General features: G+C 46.9%; 1 protein-coding gene across 7 annotated transcripts in view; it reads left to right on the top strand.

The window, feature by feature from the left end:
• The window catches only part of FRMD4A (FERM domain containing 4A), a 554591-nt gene that overhangs the window by 506874 nt on the left and 24701 nt on the right, over positions 1-23016 (top strand). For all 7 annotated transcript variants that reach the window (XM_050936795.1, XM_050936796.1, XM_050936793.1 and 4 more), the window contains 3 exons: positions 1843-1981; positions 11087-11228; positions 22248-22381. In XM_050936795.1, the coding sequence (XP_050792752.1) occupies positions 1843-1981; positions 11087-11228; positions 22248-22381 (415 nt within the window). The remainder of the gene's footprint in view (positions 1-1842; positions 1982-11086; positions 11229-22247; positions 22382-23016) is intronic.

Genomic DNA, 23016 nt, shown 5'->3' with positions numbered 1-23016 from the left:
ATAAGGGGCTCAATTCACAGTGCGCTGTGGCTGCTTTGCATTACTAGACCAGCACAAAGCCTCTGGAGTGTGCCAGTGTGTCTGGGCCAAGGAGCTTAAATATAAAGCTACTAACAATAGAGGAGGGGCTCTCAACTCTGGATGTTTCAACTCCCAGGTAATCGTGAACTGGTGGGAGAAGTTGTGACCGCACTGCTAAGTGGGAGGGCATTTCCAGCTAGCTCCTGGCTCTGTGCAGGAGGTGGGGGAAGCGGTGGCAGTATGGAAAAGGCTGAGAACACTGGAATATAGGATAACACCGAAACATGATACCAATAGTCACAACCTTTCACCTGGTTCCTGGTTCATGTCTTCCACCCCTCTTCCCCCCATTACCTTTCACTGGGTTCTTAACAGCGATCATGTGCCTTTTCATCTGCACATTTAGTTGGAAAACGTTTAATCCCGCATTGTTTAATGCTTCTGATTTGGTTCTGTAATAAAAGTGTGTAGCTGAAATGGCCCCAGACACAACAGTTGCTGTGCTCTCCAAAGCCAAGCCTGGGGTGGCAGTTTCAGTTCTGGATCCGCAGAGTTTGGGATTTGGGGGTTGTTGTTTTTCTGTAATTGTTCTTAGCTTAGTTTCAATTTCCCTTTGCAATTTGACTTTTTTTTTTCTGTGCCAATTTCTCAAGCTCCCACTTACACAAAAAGAAATGAAATCAGGAGCACTCGAACACCAACAGATTTAATTGGAAGTGAAAGTAAGGATGCTGAAGAGCCAGTTAAAGCTATAGCCAAGAGACGATGGAAGAGTGGGAGTCAGAATGTGTGTGGGGGAACCTGTGCTTCAGCAAAGAATTGTATCACCTCTGGGCATCAGAGAAAAGTCCCCTTGCTCACACTTGTCCATTGCACAACTGCACGCCCTCCCCGCTCCTGCACACTTCACTACCCCATGTGTAGCACGGCTATACCACCTCACCACTCCCTGCACTGTGCATTGTCACCTCCCACTACTGCACCACCTCGCTACCACTCTTCATTGCCCAGCCGCACACCATAGGCAAAAGTCCATGATAATTAGTATCAGGTTTCTGTGTTATCCTAAAACAACGAGGAGTCCTTGAGGCACCCTAGAGACTAACAAATTTATTTGGGCATAAGCTTTTGTGGGCTAGAACCCACTGCATACGATGCATGAAGTGAAAAATACAGGAGCAGGTATAAATACATGAAAGGTTGAGGGTTGCTTTACCAAGTGTGAGGTCAGTCTAACGAGATACATCAATTAACAGCAGCATACCAAGGGAGGAAATACTGGCCTCCCCCACTGCACCCAGCCAGTGTCAGGTAAGGGGGCCCCTTTACCTGAACAAGTAGGGTTTTTTGTCAGGGAGGGTGCTGGACTTCATACACTAGTGGCTTGATCCAAATCTTACGTCCAGGGAAGATGGAGATGCATCCTTGTAAAAGCCTTGGACTTAGTGACTTCCTAAGGATGTGCAGTGCATCAAAAGCAGAGCTTGGAAGAGAACCCAGGAGTCCTGACTCCAATCCAAACTCTGTCCACTAGGCCATATTACCCCTGAGATATTGTTGTAATCGCTATTAGTGCTTTTCAGCTTTTGCAGCTTGCAAGTCGATGTGTAACGTAAAATGAAGGCTCAGTGACTGTAGGTGGCCATCATTTCCCTTCTGTGATTTTCCCTTAGCCCAGAATAATAAGGGGAGCAGCTTTTTCGGCACAGTCCTTGGTTTTATTCTGCAGCCCAGCCTGCTGTTTGATCATTTTTCTCCTTCTCCGTTTAGAGTCAGAGGAGACCCTGGCATAAACACAGCTCATTCTATCCTCTTGTCTAGGGCTTCTGTGACCAGGAGAACGTTTGGGCACAGTGGCATTGCCGTGCACACGTGGTACGCCTGTCCTGCATTGATCAAATCCATTTGGGCTATGGCCATTAGCCAGCACCAGTTCTACCTGGACCGAAAGCAGAGTAAGGTAAGACGCTCACTGGAAGGGGAGCGTGCCGTAGATGGCTCCCGCTCACTCACCACATTTTTGACCTGCGGGTTCCAGTCCAGAACGTGGCTCCTGGACTGCCTCATTCTGTGCTTCTAACAAAATGAGGGTGGAATGGCTTAAAATATTGTTGGTTTGTGCTAGAACAAGGGAGATTTATTTCCCTAGAGGCCTGTTGGGTGGGGTCTGGGGGCTTAGTTGGAACAAACCAGGAGAGCCAGAAGTGACTGAGTTCCTCTCCGTGTTGTTTCAGCGTATTCGCCAGTTCTCAAAGGGATACCACCGTGAAGTCCGATCCATTTCAAATAAATCAGTTAAAAGTACTTTCACGTTCTACATCTGCCTCTGAGTCCCACCCTCCAGCCCCTCCTGCCAGTTCTGTGGTGTTACAATCACACTTTCTTAGGGGAATAGTTTGTCCTTCACACTGCAAAAGGAGGGAGAAAAACTGACTAACTGACAATATAAGTGAAACATTTAGGTCTTCTCTACACTACACAGTTTTTGTTGACAGAACAGTGGAGGTGTACACAGTGAAATGCTCTTCCTGTCAATAAAAACAAGGAATCCAGTGGCACCGTAAAGACTAACAGATTTATTTGGGCATAAGCTTTCGTTTTTTACCCACGAAAGCATATGCCCAAATAAATCTGTTAGTCTTTAAGGTGCCACTGGACTCCTTGTTGTTTTTGTGGATACAGACTAACATGGCTTCCCCTCTGATGCTTCACACTCCTGCCTACGTAACTCCCCTGCTAGGCCGACATAATGAAACCACCTCCACAAGAGACATAGGGCTTATGTTTGTGCAGTTAGGCCGATGCAGTGTCTGTGTAGACATAGTGTTTGTTACTTCGGCTGTTGGCTGTCATTCTTGTCAATTCCATGGCTCCAAAGCCAGGCCCTGGGCTGCTGCCTGGTCTCTGTTCCAAGCCAGCTGCCAACCAGGCTCCCAGCTTGGGCTGCTGCAAGGGCTCCCTGCTGCGAGCCCTGCTGCCCTCTGGGGTCCCTGCTCCCCGCTGGGAGCATGGCAGCTGACTGGCGGATCCCAATGCGGATCTCCCCACTGGAAGGGTGTCGTCGTCACTGCAGCTCCTGGCTGAAAGACAGATGTGAGACCAGCTGGGCTCCCAGTGCTTGGAGCTGACAGCCCTTGCTCTTAGCCCCGCCACACTGCCTCTCCTTAGTTGGTGGAAGCACTCTGGTGAGGACGTCAGCCACTGCAGTAATTAATGTGGTGGCTGTAAGTCAACCTAACACAGGTCGACTTAACCTTTATAGTGTAGACATAGCCTACAAAGTGGTGGCCAATGTACAGTGGAATCAACCTCAAAAAACAGAGAAGAGTGTATTTTCCCCCTCTAATCCCGTTCAGTTATAATTTTAGGTGTACCCATCCTGGAAGAGCAGCAGGGAGATCACTTTCTGACAGACGTATGATTTTTAATCGGGTGATGTCCCGTTAAATATGAACATTGCTGGTGTAACAAAGCTTTGAGGCGCTGTAGGAACTGTCTAGTTGGGGGCACCAGATTCTTGAATCCTCATCTGCTCTCCCCTCGTTCCCCAGGAAGTTCCAAACATTCATACCCTTTGCGCCACATCCAGGGAGATGCGCTCAATGCTTTCATCTTCTGGCTTTATTTCCCCCACTTCAGCACGAGAGCTTTGCCTTCCAGGCCGACATCTTGGGCAGCTGCACTTTCCTCACCTCCCTATGCAGCTGGGAATAGGAGAAACCTGTATATAGCCTGGGACATTAGCGCCTGTGGGAACTTTCAAGTGCCTAGCTCTTTGAAAGTTCCCACAGGCGCTAATGTCCCAGGCTTTTTAAAAATCAGAAGCAACCAACAAACAAAAGCAGATTCCCCTCCTCTTGGTGGGAGGGTCAGGAACTTCTCATGGCTAGCTTCTTTTGTTGCCAGCAGATTGTGTTTCAGATTGTGAGTGCGCATCTGATCTCTCTCTCAGGCCCACAGGCAACACCGCCCACCAGCCATCATCAGTCAATCCGTCATGTTTGCAACCTTGTCAAAATGCTTTGTCACAATGATCTCAGCTGTCATGCTATTGCTTTGATGTTAATACACACAAATATTTTTGTCCCTTTCTCTTAAAGGGTTGGGATTTTAGCCTGTTGTCCCCATCTTTAAGGGACATTGCCAAGATGGATGTATAAACTTCTCATCTGGGCCCATTTAAGTTTCACTGATCTGCTTGATTAGTCCTGCTGATCCAAGTGTTGTTCCTGGGTGTGTTTGTTTTATGAAACCAGCAATGGACACCCCAAAGTGGAGCTGTGAGATACTTGATGTCTTCAGTTCTTAGGGGTTTGTGCAAATATTTTTTGTCCACATGGGTTTGCACACCTTTAAAATTTCACTCTGAGGGCTTGTCTACACCACGCAGCTTTAAAAGTCATCGTGTGTAAACGCTCTTTGTCGGCACTTTTGCCGTCAAAATACTTCCAGCACTGCAAGCGGCGTTAGCGTTGTCAGCAGGACAAAGCCACGTTCACACTGCAACTTGCGTCGGCAAAACTTTTGCCTTTCGCTGCTGGGCTTTTTTAAGTATCCGTGAAAGACAAAAGTTTTGTCTATAACTTTGCAGTGTAGACAAGCCCTCAGTTGCAGCTTTAGATGAATCCCAACTTGAAAGCAAAACGTACAGGACTCCCTGGTTTTGCATTCAAACTTGTCATTTCACGTGGTTTTGACAAAAGACAATAAACCTGCTGAAACTTGCTCAAAACTGGGCCCAGATTGGTCCTAGCAATTGAGATGAGATTAGATGCAGCACTGTATGACACAATACATTCTGACAAACTGGGCTTGAATTCCGAGTTCATAACAAAACCTGAAATCAAGCAAGTCCTGCATCTTTTCGGATGTTGCTCTGATGTTTGGCACAGCTCTGCTTGCAAAGCCAATCTGCTGGATTTAAAGAACAAAAGAAATAATATGCATTGGTTTTGAGCCACTTGCAGCAAAACCGATCCACATTTTTTGTTCACAATCCTATGCACAACTGAGCATTTTGCCAGTCCATGGAGACCCCTGAACTCTTACTGCTGCTGTTTCTGTTTGCTCTATTCTGGAATTCAAGCAGAATGTGGAAATTTACAAGACTTCCAGGACTCTGAATGAACTCTTCAGGGTACAAAATTCTTGTCCATTCTTTTTTCTGCACAGAGCAGACAAACTCAGCAAGGCAAAGAGTCATGTCTATGCACTGGTGACTACACTAAGTCACTCAAACGTTTGCCCTATTGGCCTCAAGAGATTTGTTTTTGTAGGACTTTCTGATAGCACAGATGCTCTTGAATGCAATAGGGCTCTCCAGTTGCATGGAGCTTAAATGAGTTAAATTGTCAGAAAAGGTGAGGGAGATTCTAAATGTCCCGTTGAAACACACGCAGCACAAAATCCTTCAGCACAAGTGAGAAGGCCAAACTGATCCATGGTGTCAATCCATCCCTCATGCCACTGCAGGTTCCATAGACTATCTGACCTTGTTGGAAGGGCATCACTGATCTTAAAAACTGCTTTGAAATTAATCCCAAATGAGCAAGTCTCCCTCCAAAGAAATGAGACTTGCCAGGTCTGTGCAATGATTCATTAAACATGTTCAGAATTGGGGGACTGAATGGCCCCGGGGAGTGGTAATGGGATATAGTCTAGCCGTGAACTGCTGGGCTGCCTGTACAAATCCAGCCCAGGCCTCATAGCTAACTGTTCAGTGGCCTCTGTGAAGTGAGTTAATTGATTTGAGTCCTGTTCCCTCCAAACAACAAAAAACCCATAAGTTAATCATCCTCATTGTAAGGCAGCCAAGAGGCCCAGGGTAGAAGCAGTGTAGAAACTAACCCCTTCTCCTTTATAAAAGTGTTCCCTCTACATACATTAGTGAGACTGTGGACCTGAGTCCTACCCAAAGCCTGTTAAAGTTAACAGGAGTCTTTCCTCTGACTTCAGTGGGCTTTGGATCAGGCCTTTCACTGGGGGAGCTTGCACTGCCTGTTCTCAGTTGCACTTCTCCTTGCTGTTGCCTGAATGAGTAGTGGACTTCAGGCTCCAGGAACTTCTGGCCAGGATCTTTATCAGCACTAACTTTACACACGCACATACAAAGGAGGGCATGTTCCCAGCAATTAGCTGGATCTGCGTGCCAGTAAGGGACTGTACCGTCCAATATTACTGCCTCTGCTCACCATTGTTCTATAAGTACATTAGCCAGGGCACAGTCTGATAGATGGGCCCAGTTTCTATTCTGATTTACATCCTGGAGATCAGTGGGGTTGGACCTCACTGCATCTCACTGAAGTTGTAATGCAAATGCTGTATGAGGATAAGAAGTCACTAAGTCTGTGAATAGATCAGAGACTTGTCGCTCCTGAAAATCAGACTAGTAGATGGCCAAATATCAAGCAGGTCCTGCCCAGGCTCATGGTCAGTAACTGGACAGCGAGTTCAGACAAAATAAGTGATTTGACCCACCAGCTAGAACTGAAATTGAACCTTCAAAAGTTGTTAAAAATATTGTTCAGTTTCATGCACCTCAGCACTTGTTGGTTTTGACCAGAAGCAGCCAGGCCAAGATGCTGAAAGACTGCTCCGCCCACCCCCCATGTTTCTTACCTGAGGTGATGCAGGTACTATTGGAGAGGAAGGCTGAATGGCTAGGAGGCTCGGCTGGGCACTGAGAGATCTAGGTTCAATTCCATTCCAGAGTTTTTGTGTGACCTTGACAAGTCACTTAGGGCTGAATGCTCAAAAAGAGCCTAACTCCTTTTGAGCTTTCAGTCCGTAATCTCTCTCTGCCTCAGGTCCCCCATCTGTAAAATGGGGTTAATAGCAGTTCCCTATCTCACATTTTTAACATATTTAACTCCATAAGTTGTGTTATGGAGTTAAATATGTTAAAAATTGTGAGATAGGGATGTTATGGAGGTGTTATGGAGTTAAATATGTTAAAAATTGTGAGGTGCTCAGATATTACATTAATGAATGTCACATAAAGATAGATAGAGGATGTGTGACTAGTAATACTTCTCCAGCACCTTACATCTGAGGATCTCAAAGCACTATGTTTACATATAGTCATGAATTAAGCCTAAAACCCGCCATGAAGTAGGAATCCATTTTATCCCCTTTATTATTCCACAGATGCAGAAACTGACGCAGAGAGGTTAAGTGACTTGCCCAGGGTCACATGGCAAATTAGTAAGAGCCAAGAATGGAGCACAGAACTCTCCTTTCCCAGTGTTAGACCATGCTTCCTTCCTTCACCTATCTAAACTATCTGAACTTTTTCAGAGTGCAAAGTAAGGCTGAATATCTCCTAGGAATACATTTTCTTGCAATATTTCTGTTATTCCCTGTTTTCATTCCGGTGGGTATAAGCAGCCTAGCTTTTGGGTGCCTGTCCAAATCAGACTTCCAAACATTGTGAACAGTTGCCACTTGAAAACATTAAAGCCAAACTATAGTACCCCTCCTAGCCTGGGGCAGGAATTACTCACCCAAGTAGTCCTATTGCATCAAATGGGTCTGCTAATGTACATGCCCACCAATTGAAGTACAGGTTCCACAACTGGGCCCAAAAATTAAACATGAAATGAAGGTTTTCAGGCCAGTGGCAAATCCTGGATTGTTCGGCACAGTGTGACACCACTTCTTTGAGTAATAGAAACTCCAGGTTAACCAAAAGTCAGCATGTCTTTGGGGTTGCATTACTTGAAGCTCCACACAGCAATGGAGGCTCAGGTTCTTATGAGCTGGGCCTGGACACCCAGGTCTGAAACCAGGATTTTACGAAGTGTTCAGATAAGAAGTCTTCCTCGAGACCTTTATAAAACTGGAGGTTAGCTGTTAAAGCACATTAGGTTCAAAACTACAGTAACTCCTCGCTTAACGTTGTAGTTATGTTCCTGAAAAAATGCGACTTTAAGCGAAACAGTGTTAAGCGAATCCGATTTAGCTGTAAGAATTAATGTAAATGGGAGGGTTAGGTTTCAGGGAATTTTTTGTCACCAGACAAAAAATGATATTGTATATAATACATACACCCACACACATACACACAGCGTATAAGTTTTAAACAAACAATTTAATACTGTACACAGCAATGATGATTGTGAAGCTTGGTTGAGGTGGAGAGGTCAGAGGGTGGGATATTTCCCAGGGAATGCCTTGCTGCTAAATGATGAACTAGCATTCTGCTGAGCCTTCAAGGGTTAACACGTTGTTAATATAGCCTCACACTCTACAAGGCAGCACGAATAGAGGGAGTGGAGACAGCATGGCAGAGAGAGACAGAGACACACACCATGTGTGTGGGAGAGAGAGCGAGAGGCATATTGCCCCTTTAAGTACGCTGATACCACATTCAAAGTACATTGCCTTTAAAAAGATCAGAAAGTTGAGACAGCAGCTGCCGCCAGCTCTCTCTGTGTGGGCCCTGTTGTGTCTCCCCTCCTGCTCTATATGGAGAAGGAGTAAGTGGGAGGCAGGGGTAGGGGGAAGGGGGACACCCTGACGTTAGTCCCCTCCCTCCCCACACAGCAAGGGCAGGAGCAGCACTTGGCAGTGGAAGGAGGGACAGATGAACTGCTGGCAATTGGTAGCCTGCTGGGCAGCTGCTGCACAGGGAACTTCGGGTAGCGGGAAGCTGATGGGGGGCCGCCGGTCCACCCTGGTTCCAAGCCCCCACCAGCTAGCTCCAATGGACTGCTCTTCCTGCAAGCAGTGGACAAAGCAAGCGGCTGCCAAACAACGTTATAAGGGACCATTGCACAACTTTAAACGAGCATGTTCCCTAACTGATCAGCAACGTAACAACGAAACAACATTAACCAGGATGACTTTAAGTGAGGAGTTTCTGTAGTCTGAAAGAAAAAAACAGTTTCCATAGCGGAGGCTGAATAGCAGTCAGCTCTCAGGTCCATGTCCAGCATGCTCAAATCACATCCAATTGGGTTCTTTTTGGTGTAGCAATTTCTGTTTGCTTCACCTGGCTTTTTAGTTTATTTAGTGGATTTAATAACCAACGTACAGAATAGGGTTCAAGACATAAGCCCAATACTGGATTTACAATGGCGCCGTGGTGGTGGGCCCACAGTCACAAGGGGCCCCAACGCCCAGACCGTGGCCCTGAACCCTGCACTCCGCCCACGAGACCCCACCCCTGCTCGACCTCTTTCTCCCAGGACCCACTCACTCCTCTCCACTCCCTTCTCCTCCAGTCCCCTGCTTACTCCTCCCCGCCCCCTCCTCCCCGTGTGAGTGGCAGGTGGGACCTTTGGGGGGAAGAAGCTAAGCAGGGACAGGGCCTCAGAGGGAACAGGCCGAGTGGGGGCAGGACCTTGGGGGGGAAAGGCCAAGTGGGGATGGCGCCACTCTGTGGGCGCCAGGGCCCACAAAAGATTAATCCGGCCCTGCATAAGCCAGTCCTTAATTGAAGGGGGGAAGAAACTTTCCACATGGGCTGATTCTTCCATAACTGCCTAATACGGGGTTTCTTGCACATTTCTGTAAAGCAACGGTTCTCAAACGGGTCCACGGACCCCTGGGGTCTGCAAGGGTACTCCAGGGAATCCGCAAGTCATGTCCGGGGCCACCGGCCCTGCTGATCAACCTCTCTCTCTCAGCTGTTCTGCGGCATGCGGGGGGGGGGGGGCAGGACGGGGTTCGCTCAGGAGAGGGGACGGAAAGAGGTGGGGCAGTGGTGGGGGGTGGAAAGAGGTGGGGCGGGGATGGGGCCTTGGGGGAAAGGGTGGAATGGGAGCGAGGCCTGGGGCTGAGCCGGGGTTGAGCACCCCTGGGAAAAATTAGAAGCCGGCTTGGGGGGTCCATGAAAAATTTTAAATCAAAATGAGGGTCCTTGGATTACTAAAGTTTGAGAACCACTGCTCCAAAGCATCTGGAGCTGGGCCCTATCAGAGACAGGATACGTAGCTAGACTGACCATTGGCAATCTGGCAGTTCCTATTGTAAGGTAGATGAGGTGGGTATTCTAGACACAGAAATTGACTAAAATTGTCACTACATACAAAACACTGCTAGTATCTAGGGCTTGTCTTCACTGCAGCATCACTCATGATATACTTCAAGTGTTGGCCCTAACCCACCTCCTGTCCACATACAGATATCTCCAGCTTGAGCTAAGTGGTGCTTTCCACTCCAGCTAGCTGGCCCGTCCGGGGTGTGGGCGGGTTGAAAGCTCTAGTGCTGCTGACCCCAGAGCTAGTAGTGCAGTGGGGATGCAGCTACCGGCTGCAACTCAAGTTAGCAAAACTCATCGGCTGCTAATCCAGTGACTCTGCTGATCCAGTCCCGCTGTGCTGCTAGTCAAAGCCCTCCATGTGGCTAATGTGTTGTTTCATAGTGTGGCCACTCTCCGCGGAAGTGGGCTAGAGGAGTGACTCCAGCTAACCATTTCAGTGAAGACAAGCCTGTAGTCTGCACAGCCATTGTACAGGACTGAGGCCTTGCATTGCTTTCTGTTGTAGAGCTTTATACAGCCCCACAGGGTGAAGTCCTCTATTCTTAACATCATGGGCGCCACATTTTCCTACCGATGTTCCCAACACTTATTATGTAGGGACCGTGTGGGAGCATAAGTAAATCTTTGTGCTCATTCAGGCCCAGATACAAAGCTGACTGCCGCCAATGGAAAGAGTCATGTTGACTTTAGTGGCACTGGATGGCTTCTGCTCTGAGGCTACCCAGCAAGAAGGATGCTAATTATGTTGGCATTTTTGGTGGTTTTCTTACTGTAGCTCTTAACATTAAGGTTCTCTGGATGTGGTTCTTTGATTTAAGGGCCAGGAAGGGGGACGGGAGTCCCTGGCAATGCAGAGATATTAACAAACAAAGAAGCAATGGCAGAGTTGCCCCCAGATTCTAACCACAGCAAGGGCAGTAGACAACGTGGGCATTCTGGTGCCAGTTTCCTTCCATTCTTGGAAAATAATCTGAGTTGGCTTTTGAGGGCCTGTTTCCTGCTGCGGTGAAAGGATTCTTTGCTTCTGTGCCACTTAAAGAAATGCCAGACTGTAAAACACAGCTCTGTATCTATTCCCAGTCCAAGATTCATGCTGCGAGAAGCCTAAGTGAAATCGCTATTGACCTGACTGAAACTGGAACGCTGAAGACTTCAAAACTAGCCAACATGGGAAGCAAAGGCAAAATTATCAGCGGCAGCAGTGGCAGTCTTTTGTCATCAGGTAAGTCCTTTCCCTTGTAACTGCATGCGAAATATGGGTTCCTGCTCCTCTGCTGGAGAAAAGAGGAAGATGTAGCTTTGCATTAGGTAAGAGCTGCCAGGTGAGGTATGGGGCCCTTCAGAAATGAATCTGACAGTAACAAGATTCTTCCTTTCAGCTTCTGTCTTTCTGGTTATGTGATATCTGTCTCTCATCCCCCACCATCACCACCACCACCCAACAAGAGATCCAGGCTCCAGTGTGACCCCACTCCCATCCTCACTACGAGTTTCCTCTTTCTCCCCAGGATGCCATCTCCAGTCTTCTCAGCTCCCTGCTGCTACCTGACCTATCCCCACACCCTGCTCCCCCAAATCACTCACGCACCCACCTCCCTACTGCTACCCAGCCTGTCTTTCACAACCTCCATCAGCTGTTGTGGCTCATTTGGGAAGCACATGCTGGGGTAGAAAGGCAGAATCTCCTCTAGAGATTCTGCACTGATTCTGCCTTGTCTCTTAGGGGCTGAAATTCATTCTCCATCTTCCAACTAGTGCTCCCTGCTCATCTGGCCTCTCAGCTCTCGAAAGAGCCAGTTTCCAGGTACCATTCACCTAGAAACTGTCCAGTGCCCCAAGTTTTATAAGGTTTCTTTGTGTGGAAAATGCTTAAGATGCTTCTGTCAAGATGTTCAGTGTGTAATAGGCTGGAGGGCGAAGGGGAGCTGGAAGCTGTCATTTCCAACTCAAGTAGACATGCTTGTGCTAGCTCTGATCGAGTTAGCGGGTTCAAAATAGGAATCTAGCGGCATGAGAGGCAGGAGGGATTAGACACCCGTTAGTCTGGCTTCTTTATAAAGTGGAATCATCAGTAGTTATGGCAGAAGCCAAACAAGGATGCCTGTCAAAGGGATTCCACCACTGGGGACTGGGAATCAGGAGCCCGAGGTATATTCATAGGCGACTGGTGAAAATATTCTTTGCAGGCAGCAGAGCCCACCCTGCACTCTCCACGCAGCTCCCTGCTCTAGCCCATTGGCCCTCGCTGCTTGGCAGTTCAGAGGAGCCCACCACAGTGTCATCTGAGGCATGTATCCACACTCAAGCAAAATCCTCCATCCGCAATGCCCCACTCTGCCCCTTTCTTGGCCCTGGCACTGCCAGACAGACACAGGGCCTCAATATTTCTACCATCCCCAGGATTCCCCTTCTACCCTCCATCACCTCAGGGTCTGCCCCCTATCCTTGTACTCCCCTTCTCCTCCCCACAGATCTCCCCCCTTCTCTGGGACTCCCCTTCTCACCCCCCCCATCACCTCAGGGTCTCCCCTCCTCCCCTGGGACTCTCCTTCTCCCACACCAGCACCAGGATCTCCCCCCTCCTCCAGAATTCTCCTTTTCCCACATCCCCATAGGATCTACCCCTTCCTCGTGGGACACCCCTTTCCCCCCATTTCCCTCAGGATCTCCCCTTTCCCCTGGGACCATAGGTGTTGAAACTTGGGTTGCTGCTGCACCCTCGGGCTAGAACTAGCAATAACAACCAAATACATCATTTCTGCCTTCAGCACCCCCACTATAAAAATTGCTCCAGTACCACTGCCTGGAATGCCCCTTTCCCCCCATCCCTTCAGGACCTCCCCCCATCTCCTGGAATTCCCCTCCCCCCACCATCCCCTCAGGATCTCCCTCATCCCCTCAGGATCTCTCCCCATCGCCTCAGTATCCCCGTCCTTTGGTCTGAGACTCTCCCCTCCAGTCACCTCCGGATCCCTTCCCCATGCCTGGGACTCTCGCCTTGTCTTATCAAACCTTCCCTGGAGGCACCAGTCAGGAGCCAGCACCCCTTGGGGACTGAGGAATCTAGCTCCACCTTCCAGGAATCCAGCGAGCAGGCAGGACCCCACATCCCATGACACCCCATCCTGCCCGGACCCACTAGACATGGGGCTTCCCCTGTTTATCTGGACATGCACATGGGCAGCAGGGTGGCTCAAAAATAGATTTGGGAGGGTTGAGTCCACTCTAGCCCTAATCATCTGCTGCCTATGGGTCTATTCCTGGTTCCACCACTTCCTGTCTGTGTGAGCTGGGCAAATCTCTTAACTTCTCTGTGCCTCAACTTTACCATCTGTACAGCAGTGATCACGTATCTCCTGGGAGTGGTGTGAGGGCTAATGGTTTGTAAAGGGCTGCAAACTCCTCAGAAGAAAAGCTCGCTGGGAGTGTAAAGCATTATCATCACAGCGAAGGGTCATTTAAGTGAAGTGTAGAAGACATCACTTAGACTCATTAAAATCCATAAGAATGGAAACATGCGACATAGGAAAAGGATCTTTTCATAATTACAGAGGGAAAAGTACCCTCTGAGGACCACAGGCTACAAAACCAAATCCATACTGACTCTATACATCAGCTATGCAGCCGTACATCCTTTGTGGCTAGCTTGAAATTCCTCAAAAACAGGCAATAAGAGTTACGTTTTAAGCTGGCTGCAGTCAAGAACAACTTGTTTTGGAATTCTGTTCCTAGCCTGTGAACAGAGATGCCTTTCTATTTCTCCTGTCCCTCAGGACGCAGCGCACAATCCCCTGTTTATGCCAAGTATCAGTTCAGGGAGTTGCAGTGGCTGGGCAGTTCTGGTGTGATGTTGAGTTGTTGGAGTTCTTTGTTTATTTGGCTCTCCCACTGCTGAAAGCAAACAACATCAAGTAGCCCAGGAAATGCTAAGAGCCCCTGCAGAGATCCCAGCCTTGCTGGCAGCATTCCCATGCCCAAAAGCTATTTGCCACCAGTGCGGTGTTTGTGTTAGTATGCTGACTTTCAACCTCACCCCCATACCCAGGAATTCAAAGTGCCGAGTTCTGTGCTCACACCAGCCTGACTCCATTGACTTCACTGGGTTAGCCCTGATTTTCACAGGTGGAAGTCAGGAGAAAATCCAGCCCCAAAACATCTTGAGGCCACATCCTGATCTCGAGTACATCAGTGTAAACCCAGAGCAACCCCGCTGACAGCAGATCTTTGCCCACTATTTTTTACACCCTGCTTAAAACCCAGTCAGCCTGGATAAGTTTGGAGTGTTGGGTTTACACGTTCAGTAGGCTTGCCATGGTAACGGAGAGCATGCGGAGTTGAATGGCCTGGGGCTGGGCAGTGGTTCAGATGGATCCAGCCACAATTGAGTGCGCTCCTAAAACCCAGACGTATGTGAATTTGCTTTGGTGAAGGTTTATACTGTGCTCCCGGTGTGACCAGATGGAACGTCAGCTTCCAGCTGCCCTGTTAGAGACCCGTACTCAGAGCCAGCTTTTGGGATCCACCAAACCTATGATCAAAAGCCCCTCATATTCAGGACAGTCTCAGATTTATCAGAGGGCTCTGGAGCTTGCTAATGTCTGGTGGCTGCAGCTGTGATGCCTTATCTAATGAAGGAGGGGAGAGACAAAGGGGATCTGTAGGAAGGAGGAGTGCTTTAAAGGACTTTGGGTCCCCAAGAATGATCTAGCCCAGGGTTCTTAAGAACCCATCAGTGATCCCACGTGCACGCTGGGAAGCCATAACTGCTGCCTAGGGGGGAGGAGCAGGTTGGCTGCTTATGGCTGACCCATGAGAATTATTTGTATTACTGTAGCACCTACTCATGGCCCTGACCCCATTGTGCTAGATCCTGTACAAACACAGAACTCCCCATGCTGCAGGAGCTTCGTTCTTCTCTGCCAGGAAGAGCAGGCAGCTTGGGGCTTGATCCAGAACCCAATGTAGTGAGTGTGAAGACACCACTGACCTCAGCAGGCTCTGGATAAGACCCCTGGTTGCTTCCTTCTGTGCCCGTACAGCCCACTCATTAACAAAGGCTGAAGTTTGGGTTTACTCAACTTTCTGATACGCACAGAAACTTTGCTGGGTTCATCTCTCCTTAGAGTCAAACTGATCAAGCCCCTAAACATTGCTTAATGTGAGCAGACCAGAACTGGGAGTGTAACGGTCATGGATGCTCAGCATACCAGATCCTGGTGCACAGCTAGCACATTCCCGGGGCTCCCTCCAAATGTTTTGCATTTCCTCCCTTTGTGCTGACAATTATTAATACATGATCATAACAATGATGTGTTATTGTTGTAGCTGAGGGCTTCCATTTATGGATCTCCAGAGAATGAGAGTTGAGTGATTAAGCGGCTGCTGTAAATTTCCAGACTATAAATACATGAAGTTATCATGAATCACAGGGGGAAAATAGAAAATGTTTCTCTTTTTCACTGCTGGGCCATCTTTCCTGATCCTTATTTTTCTCTCTATTCCTTGGAGTTTCTTCATGTCTTCCCCTAAGTTCCCTCTCTTCAGCTGGCTCCTCCTAAAGGAACAAACCAAAAACTATGGTGAGAAGCTCAGATTGACACTGCCAAGTGTCCCTTGCTTTTATGTAGACACATGAAACTGCAAATTATTATTATTTATTATAGCAACACGTAAAAGTCCCAACTGAGATGGGGCACCCATTGTGCTAGGTACCATCTAAAGACATTGTGAGAGACGCTCCCTCCCTGAACAGTCACAATAAACAGGACGGACAAAGGGTGAGTGGAGAAACAGAGGGCAAGTCAGCAGCATCAGGAATAGAACCCGGGTCTTCTGACTTCCCAGCCAGTGCCCCATCCACTAGATCATGCTGCCTCTCTCCTTCTGTGTTTTTGCAGAACTGTAAGTTAAATCAGCAAAGAATCCTGTGGCACCTTATAGATTAACAGACATTTTGGAGCATGAGCTTTCATGGGTGAATACCCACTTCATCAGATGCATGTAGTGCATCACCCACGAAAGCTCATGCTCCAAAATGTGTGTTAGTCTATAAGGTGCCACAGGATTCTTTGCTGCTTTTACAGATCCAGACTAACACGGCTACCCCTCTGATACTGTAAGTTAAATGTCTGACTCCCATCTGCACCTTTAGAATGTCTCCCATGAACCTTGGCCCATCTTTTGAGAAGAGAAAATCCTCAACCAAAATCCTAGACCAACCAGTGAACAGAGCCGAGTTCAGGGCTCAATCCTCTCTCTGCAGCGCATCATGCTTAATCAGAATACCCTGGAGTTTGGGCCAGGGTCTGACCTGGATTTGGAACCTAACGTTTAGGTCTGTTGGGATATGAAGTGTTAGTTCTGTCAGTGGTAGTGATGTGAAGTCTGGTTCTGATCTCACTCTGGTTTAAAGCAGGAGTAAATGCAGTGAAGTCAACAGAGATACAGCCATGTAAATGAGATCAGACAAGGCCCATGACCTTCAAATCAAGGGTTTTGATTTGGGTCTGTCACTGGGTTAACTCAACAGTTTGCAGTTTAACATGAACCCAGCTGAGCATGGCATGATTCTTGGGTTTGTAGTGAAGGTTTGCACTGCTCTGACCATGTCTCCCTGTCAGGGTGCTACCATGCATCTGTGTGGGCCTGATCCTGCAGTCCCCTCTACCTGTAGAAGGCTCGTTCGTTTCAGTGGGAGGTTGGTGAGCTGAGGAGAGCTTGTAGGAGTAGAGAAGAGGTATACTTTTGCTTTATCTTCGCACATGTAACTGTTAAAATAACCCATCCCCTTCCCTCATGGCATGGCATAGACACGGTCACTTCTGCAACTGTAGGTTTCCTGTAAATATGCCTGCTTATATTTGAAAATGCCTTAGTCCTGCAGATGGATATTTCCTTCCCAGTATGGCAATTCACCCCTCATGTCCACTACATCCGTAGAGGTGAACTTCCTACTACTCTGCACTGACCGTTTTAGTTAGTAAACAGCAACTAGTCCCATCTATGGAAAGGCAGATGAGCGAAGTGACTAATGAAAACCAGTCTCTGTGCAGGATATCTGGGTGCATCCTGTTCTGAATAATTCCAGATGGACACTGGAAAGCCAGGAGCGGGTCTCTGGCCGTCGCTAAGAAGGATATCCTATTTGTTAGTCATCGCTGGGCGATAGTGGCTGTTTGATGTCACTTTCAATCGTTCCTCAACATCCTGCAGCCATGAATCATGCCATGTTGTGGCGTGGGGAGCGTACTGTGCACTGTCAGTCCCCGCTCCACGTGGACTTGGATGAAATGCCTGCTTTGGGCCAGGGGACTAGAGCTGGCAGCCAGGCCACAGGATACAGCATGAATCATGGCCGTGCTTAGATTGTTTTGCTAGTGACATTAAGCTTGTGGAAAGCAAGAAATAAATGCATCAAAGAGCCATCCACAGTCAAACATCTGGAGCACAGGTGATGTCACTGGCCTATGAAAACATGGCTTTTTACTCTGGACATTCTTCCCCCTCTGCTGCTGGCTCCAGCCCTGTCCCTGACAGTCACTAAACCAGTCTCACTCCTCCTGCTCTCCATGATCCTCTACCTCCTTCTCTCTTTCCCCTCAATGTCCCCTCTCCCTTCCTTGGTCTTTCCTTTGAGATTAGCCCTTCCTGCCTTCCCTCCTGTCCCCACTACTAGCCTAGCAGATATTTAATGCAGAGAATGAATAAATGAAATTAAACTAACCCTGTACCTCCCCTCAGAAAAATGACATTGCTAAGCCATCACTTTGTTTTTTATTAACCCCCTTTCCTCTCCCACCTTTGACTGTGACGTCTATCCAACTGTAAGTCCCTCAGGCCAGGGATTGTCTCTTGCTTTCTGTGTGTGTACATGCCTGGCTCGCTGGGGCACTGATCGTGGTTTGGCCCTTTAGAAGCTACTGGAATACAAATAATAATAATAATAATTAATAATATATTGAAAGCAATAAACATATCTGTTCAAACTACCTAAGCATACCCTGTCTTAGTGGCAGTGGGGCACATGCACAGGGCTGGGAACTAGGAGCGCCTGAATTCTGGTGGCAAATCTTCCTCTGACTCATTTGTTGCGTTGATCAGATTCCAATGCCAGAAGGAACCATTGTGTTCATCTAGTCTGACCTCCTGTACCACACAGGCCAGAGAACTTCCCCAAAGTAATTTCCAGAGCAGATCTTTTAGAAAAAATTCCGCTTGATTTAAAAATTGCCACTAATGGAGACTCCACCATGACCCTTGGTAAATTCACTTGGGATCTGACAGTTCCAGCTCTCTCATTGGTTTTTCCATTGGAGTTTTTCCTGATTTGCCTAAGCAAGAACTGAATCAAGCCATTAATCGCTACAGGAAACGTCCAGCAGTGATGTAAGCGGTTGTGTAAGTGATGCATTGGGTGTAAATTGTTCAGAAAGGACCAAACTCTCCTCGCAGCTTCGCAGCTGTAATTCCCATTGATGTCTGTGAGACAAGAAGTAATCAGGTAACTGAGAGCAGAAATTTGACCCAAAGTTTGATGTAAGAGACATAACATGAACCAGTCTGGGATTCCTTGTGTGTCTAAATGCCATGACTTATGCTGGTCACCATCTAATTGGGAGAAGAGGCATGTAGGATTCAATAGGAATTAAACCATAGGTCTGTATCTAAATGTAAGTCCCATTCTGCAAAGTATTTAAGCATATTAATAGAGCTATTGCCATGCTGAATACTTGATGATTACATCTCTTGCTGAATCAAGGCCTTAACAGGATTCTAAAGGAATTACTGTAGAAACCTTTTAGAATTTGGTGAGTCCTAACCTTCAAAAGGTCTTTTGAACCATTCTGTATAATTTTCTGATAAATTCCATAGGACGGTCCAAAAACCATACAGGACATTTATGGATTTCTATTGAATTTCAATATGACTGTTCCATAAAGGTGTAGCTCCTCGTGTCAGGTAAGATCAATAGAAAGCACCTTCTCTTGGTTTGAATGGTGGAAATTAGTTTGCAAGTGATCTTTTCTCAGCTAATAGTCCTCTTTGGAAGGCCTTAGTGGGCCTGAATTCAGTGGCATTAAGTAAGGCTGATCTATTTATTTTGTGTAGCATCTAGTTGGTTGGTTTGATTTAGTATTTGTTCCTTTTATGATCTCTTGCTTTGTTCTGATTATGGGTTCTTCATTTGCGTTTGGTCTGACATTTGGGGCTGTGGTCACAGGTTTGGTAGCATCAGTAATTGTCTCAGTATATACAGAGCTCCTCGTGGACACTCTAGGCAGACAAAAATACAGAGCTGAGTGAGTTCTCTCCCTGGCAGCCAGTGAGATGAGAATCAGGCTCACAAAATCCTAGGAAATGCAAAAATAATCCAAATGTTCATTAAGAAAAAAGTGGGGGTTACGAAAGAGAACTCAAACAGAAAGCCCAGCTCATCCCATCTCTTCAGAAAAGGGCTGTGGTAATAGATAGATCTTGCAAAATGCCTGAGAGATTAACAGATATGGACTCTATCAGACCAAACAAAGTCTAGCATTGAGGGCCCTGAACTGAGAACTCCCTGTCCTGAGTCATACGAGGCTTGTCTGTGCTACACAACTTTTACCCTTTGAAGACCCAGTTGGAGCAGATTAGTCTAATAACCCATTTCATTCTGAACTGGTTTAGTGCCAATGTGAATGTGGACAGGCTGAAATAGTTCCGCTAGTTCTTGCCCTACTTATCCCACAGTGTATCAGTGGCCTTTTGAAATTTCCCAGAATGCATTGTTTCTATGAGCTATTCCAGGAACTGTGAGATGGGTACCCAGAAAGCATTGCAACTGAAAGGGTTTTGAACAAGGCTAGTATGGCTTTTAAACTGATACAGCACAGCTAGTGTGGATGCAATGAACTGTGTTTAAATCAGTTCAGTACAACTAGTTCAATTACACAAGCAGTTTAATTCTCTAACGTAGACACACCCATAATTAGAGGTGTCAGGTCAAGCATCCAACTGCTGGGTGTGGTGCATATCATTTGTGTTTTTAAATGTTGCAGCGGAAGCATCCGTCTAGCTGCTGTGGTGATAGGTGGTTTTATATATATAAAAAATTTAAAAATAAATTAAATTTGGGTGGGGAGAAGAGCGGAAGGAGGAAGGAAAAAGGAAAAAGGGCTACAGCCAGTTACTCTAAAAGAAAAAGAAAGGAGTGAAACATCTACCAGAATCATGAGCAGCTTGTTGTTGGAGGTCAGCAGTTGATCAGCAGTTGAGTAGGAGTTCAGCAGTTCGCCCGCTGCCAGTAAGTGCTCGCTGCAGTTATTATTAGGGAGGTGCTAGAGAGGATTTGCCCTGCCAGTTCGAATGCAAAATGGAAATTCCTTTAGGAAGATCCCATTGCGCTCTTGCAGTGATGATCATTTCCTCGCTTGAACTTGTCTTACCTTGGGCCTTACTTGTAGTTAAGGCTATAAAAATCCACTTGATGTTCTTAATTTCATGTCTGGATAAATGCGCTCCACGTTCCCATCGAGTTGTCTTGATTTTTGCTGGTGACACTTTGTAAAAGGGCACACATCCTGTCCTAGAGTCCAGCTGATCTCTAGAGAACTCCATTCTGGTTGTGCACTTCCAGCACATCCCAGTAAACACTGTAAATACGCTCACGTTGCATAGGAGAGGCTCATTGTGCAGGACAAGCGCATGTTGTTTTGCGGTGTACAAGTCACAGAAAGTAGCGACGGAGAAGCTCCGTTAGCTCTCGTCCATCCCCTTTGGGCTAGTGTGGGATGTTTCCCTCTAGTTTATTTTGTAGCCCCTTTTCCCACTTCAAGTATCTGAAAGGAAAGTAGCAGCAAAGAAACTCAAACTGTAGCTGAAAGCACGAGTTTCATCAGGTTTTGATGCAAAGCTATAAATTTGCCCCTAGAGTGACTCCAAAAGTTTGCAGAACTTCAGCAAAGCTTCCGACAAACCCAGACTGAGAATGCTGACTGCATGCTTAGGTGTCAGTGCTGAAAGTGCACCTGTAGGTCCTTACACTCACAGGCGTGCTATGCTTCACCCTTACACTCACAGGCGTGCTATGCTTCACCCTTACACTCACAGGCGTGCTAGCTGAGGTTTGCTTAAGGCCTTTTGGAAAATCTGACTCAGGTAGATAATAAGAGCCTGATTCTGCACTCCATTGCTTTGCAGAGGATGAGGCAGCGTCAGAAAACTGGTGTAGGAGAATGGCAGTTAAGTCCCGTAGTGTATACAGGACTAGATTTGAAAGTGGAGCTCAACCTGAGACACCTTAAAGGGCCAGGATTTTCAGAGGCTGGATGCTCAACATTTTCTGAAAAGCAATTCCCTTTAAGATGCCTCAAGTTGGGCACCCGAAAATGGATACAACCAAAATCACAACTCCCTTGAACAGGGAGGCCCTGAACAAAGATGTGTGCACCATTCAGTGGTGAAATTAAATAAGGGGATCAATCAAAACCTGTTTTGAAAAGGATCAGAGTACAGATTAACACAGAATCTGAAGGCCAGACTCTGATGTCAGTTAATTCTGGATTTACAACAATGTAATGTCATTGACTTCAGTGGGAGCTGCTGGGTGCTTGTCACTTGGAAATCAGACCCCTTATTTAGGTATTTAAATATGGATTTATGCATCCAGTTTTGAACATCGTGGCATATATATTCGTGGGAAACAACAGCTGCTGTGAAAAGGCCTTCTGTTAGCTATTGAGGGGTTTTAACTTCATTTCTATTTTGCAAAAATCTAGCTTCAGTTACTATGTTTCTTCTGTGTGGTTAGAATTAACCACAAGTAATTGGGCTAGGTGCAGCAGTCATTGGGTGAAATTCTATACAGGAGGTCAGAATAGATGATTGTGATGGTCTCTTCTGGCCTTTAAGCTATGAACATGTGTTTTCTATGCTTTGTAAATTCTGTTTGTAGTTGGGAGCTTTCGTAAGAACTGTATGTAGTATTTTCAAGAGGAGCTTTAAAAAATTACCTAATTGTTTTTATTTACAGAGGAGAGAATTACAGATCTCTTTATGCTCAGATGTTTGACCTCATTCTGTTAGTTTAAGTATTAAGAACTTGTCATAAACAAACATGACTGTGTAACACCTGCTTCATTTCATAGTCTGAATCTTTTTTGGAAAGCTCCCATCCAAAGTGTAGGCTTTGGTGAAATTCATTAATGCTCCAGATGTGTGTTCTGCTGTCAGCTGGCCTAGTGAAATCATTGTTTATTGACAGGTTCCCAAGAGTCAGATAGCTCTCAGTCTGCCAAGAAAGACATGCTGGCTGCGTTGAAATCCAGGCAGGAAGCTCTGGAAGAGACACTGCGCCAGCGACTGGAGGAGCTAAAGAAACTGTGTCTCCGAGAAGCGGTAGGCAATAGAAATTTTATAACCCTGGAAAATGTCATGGCTTGTATTTTTATATGCTCACAGCCTCATGTGAAAATGGATGGAGACCGGAAGGAGAGGTAAAGCCTTCCTAAATCATATCTCACAAAGCGTATGGTGCCCAAGGACTGAGTGATCCCCAGGCATTTCGTGTCTAGTGCGGCACAAGGCCTTTTTTACATTAGAGAAGCTGGACTCACGCCAAGCCAGTTGTGCACCCATAAGGCCTGATCCAGCAAGGTGCTGAGCATCTGCCGCTCCTATTGAAGTCATCATGAGTGGTGGATGCTTAGTAGATACTCACCATCCTTCAACAGGGCTCCCAATGGGCAATCTGCCATTGACTTCAATGGGAATAGGCTCAGGCCTATAGATGGCACATCTGGTCTAGCCATCGTGTGGTCACCTGGCCTGGTATACGCCACTTGATCCTCGTCTTCGGTAGGAGAAAGATGTGTTTGTAACATGTGAACTAACTCACCTCTTTTCCTAGTGTAGACATGGCCTCAAGTGCACTCTTTCCATGTTCATTTCCCAGCATGCTTTGCCAACACCCAGCTATTTCACAGCGCAGTCCCATTGCCTGGCATGAGGGTTAAATCACCACAGTTTCCCCC

Source organism: Gopherus flavomarginatus, chromosome 1, assembly GCF_025201925.1.
Source record: "Gopherus flavomarginatus isolate rGopFla2 chromosome 1, rGopFla2.mat.asm, whole genome shotgun sequence".
NCBI lineage: Eukaryota > Metazoa > Chordata > Testudines > Testudinidae > Gopherus > Gopherus flavomarginatus.
This window is presented reverse-complemented; position numbering and strand designations above follow the sequence as displayed.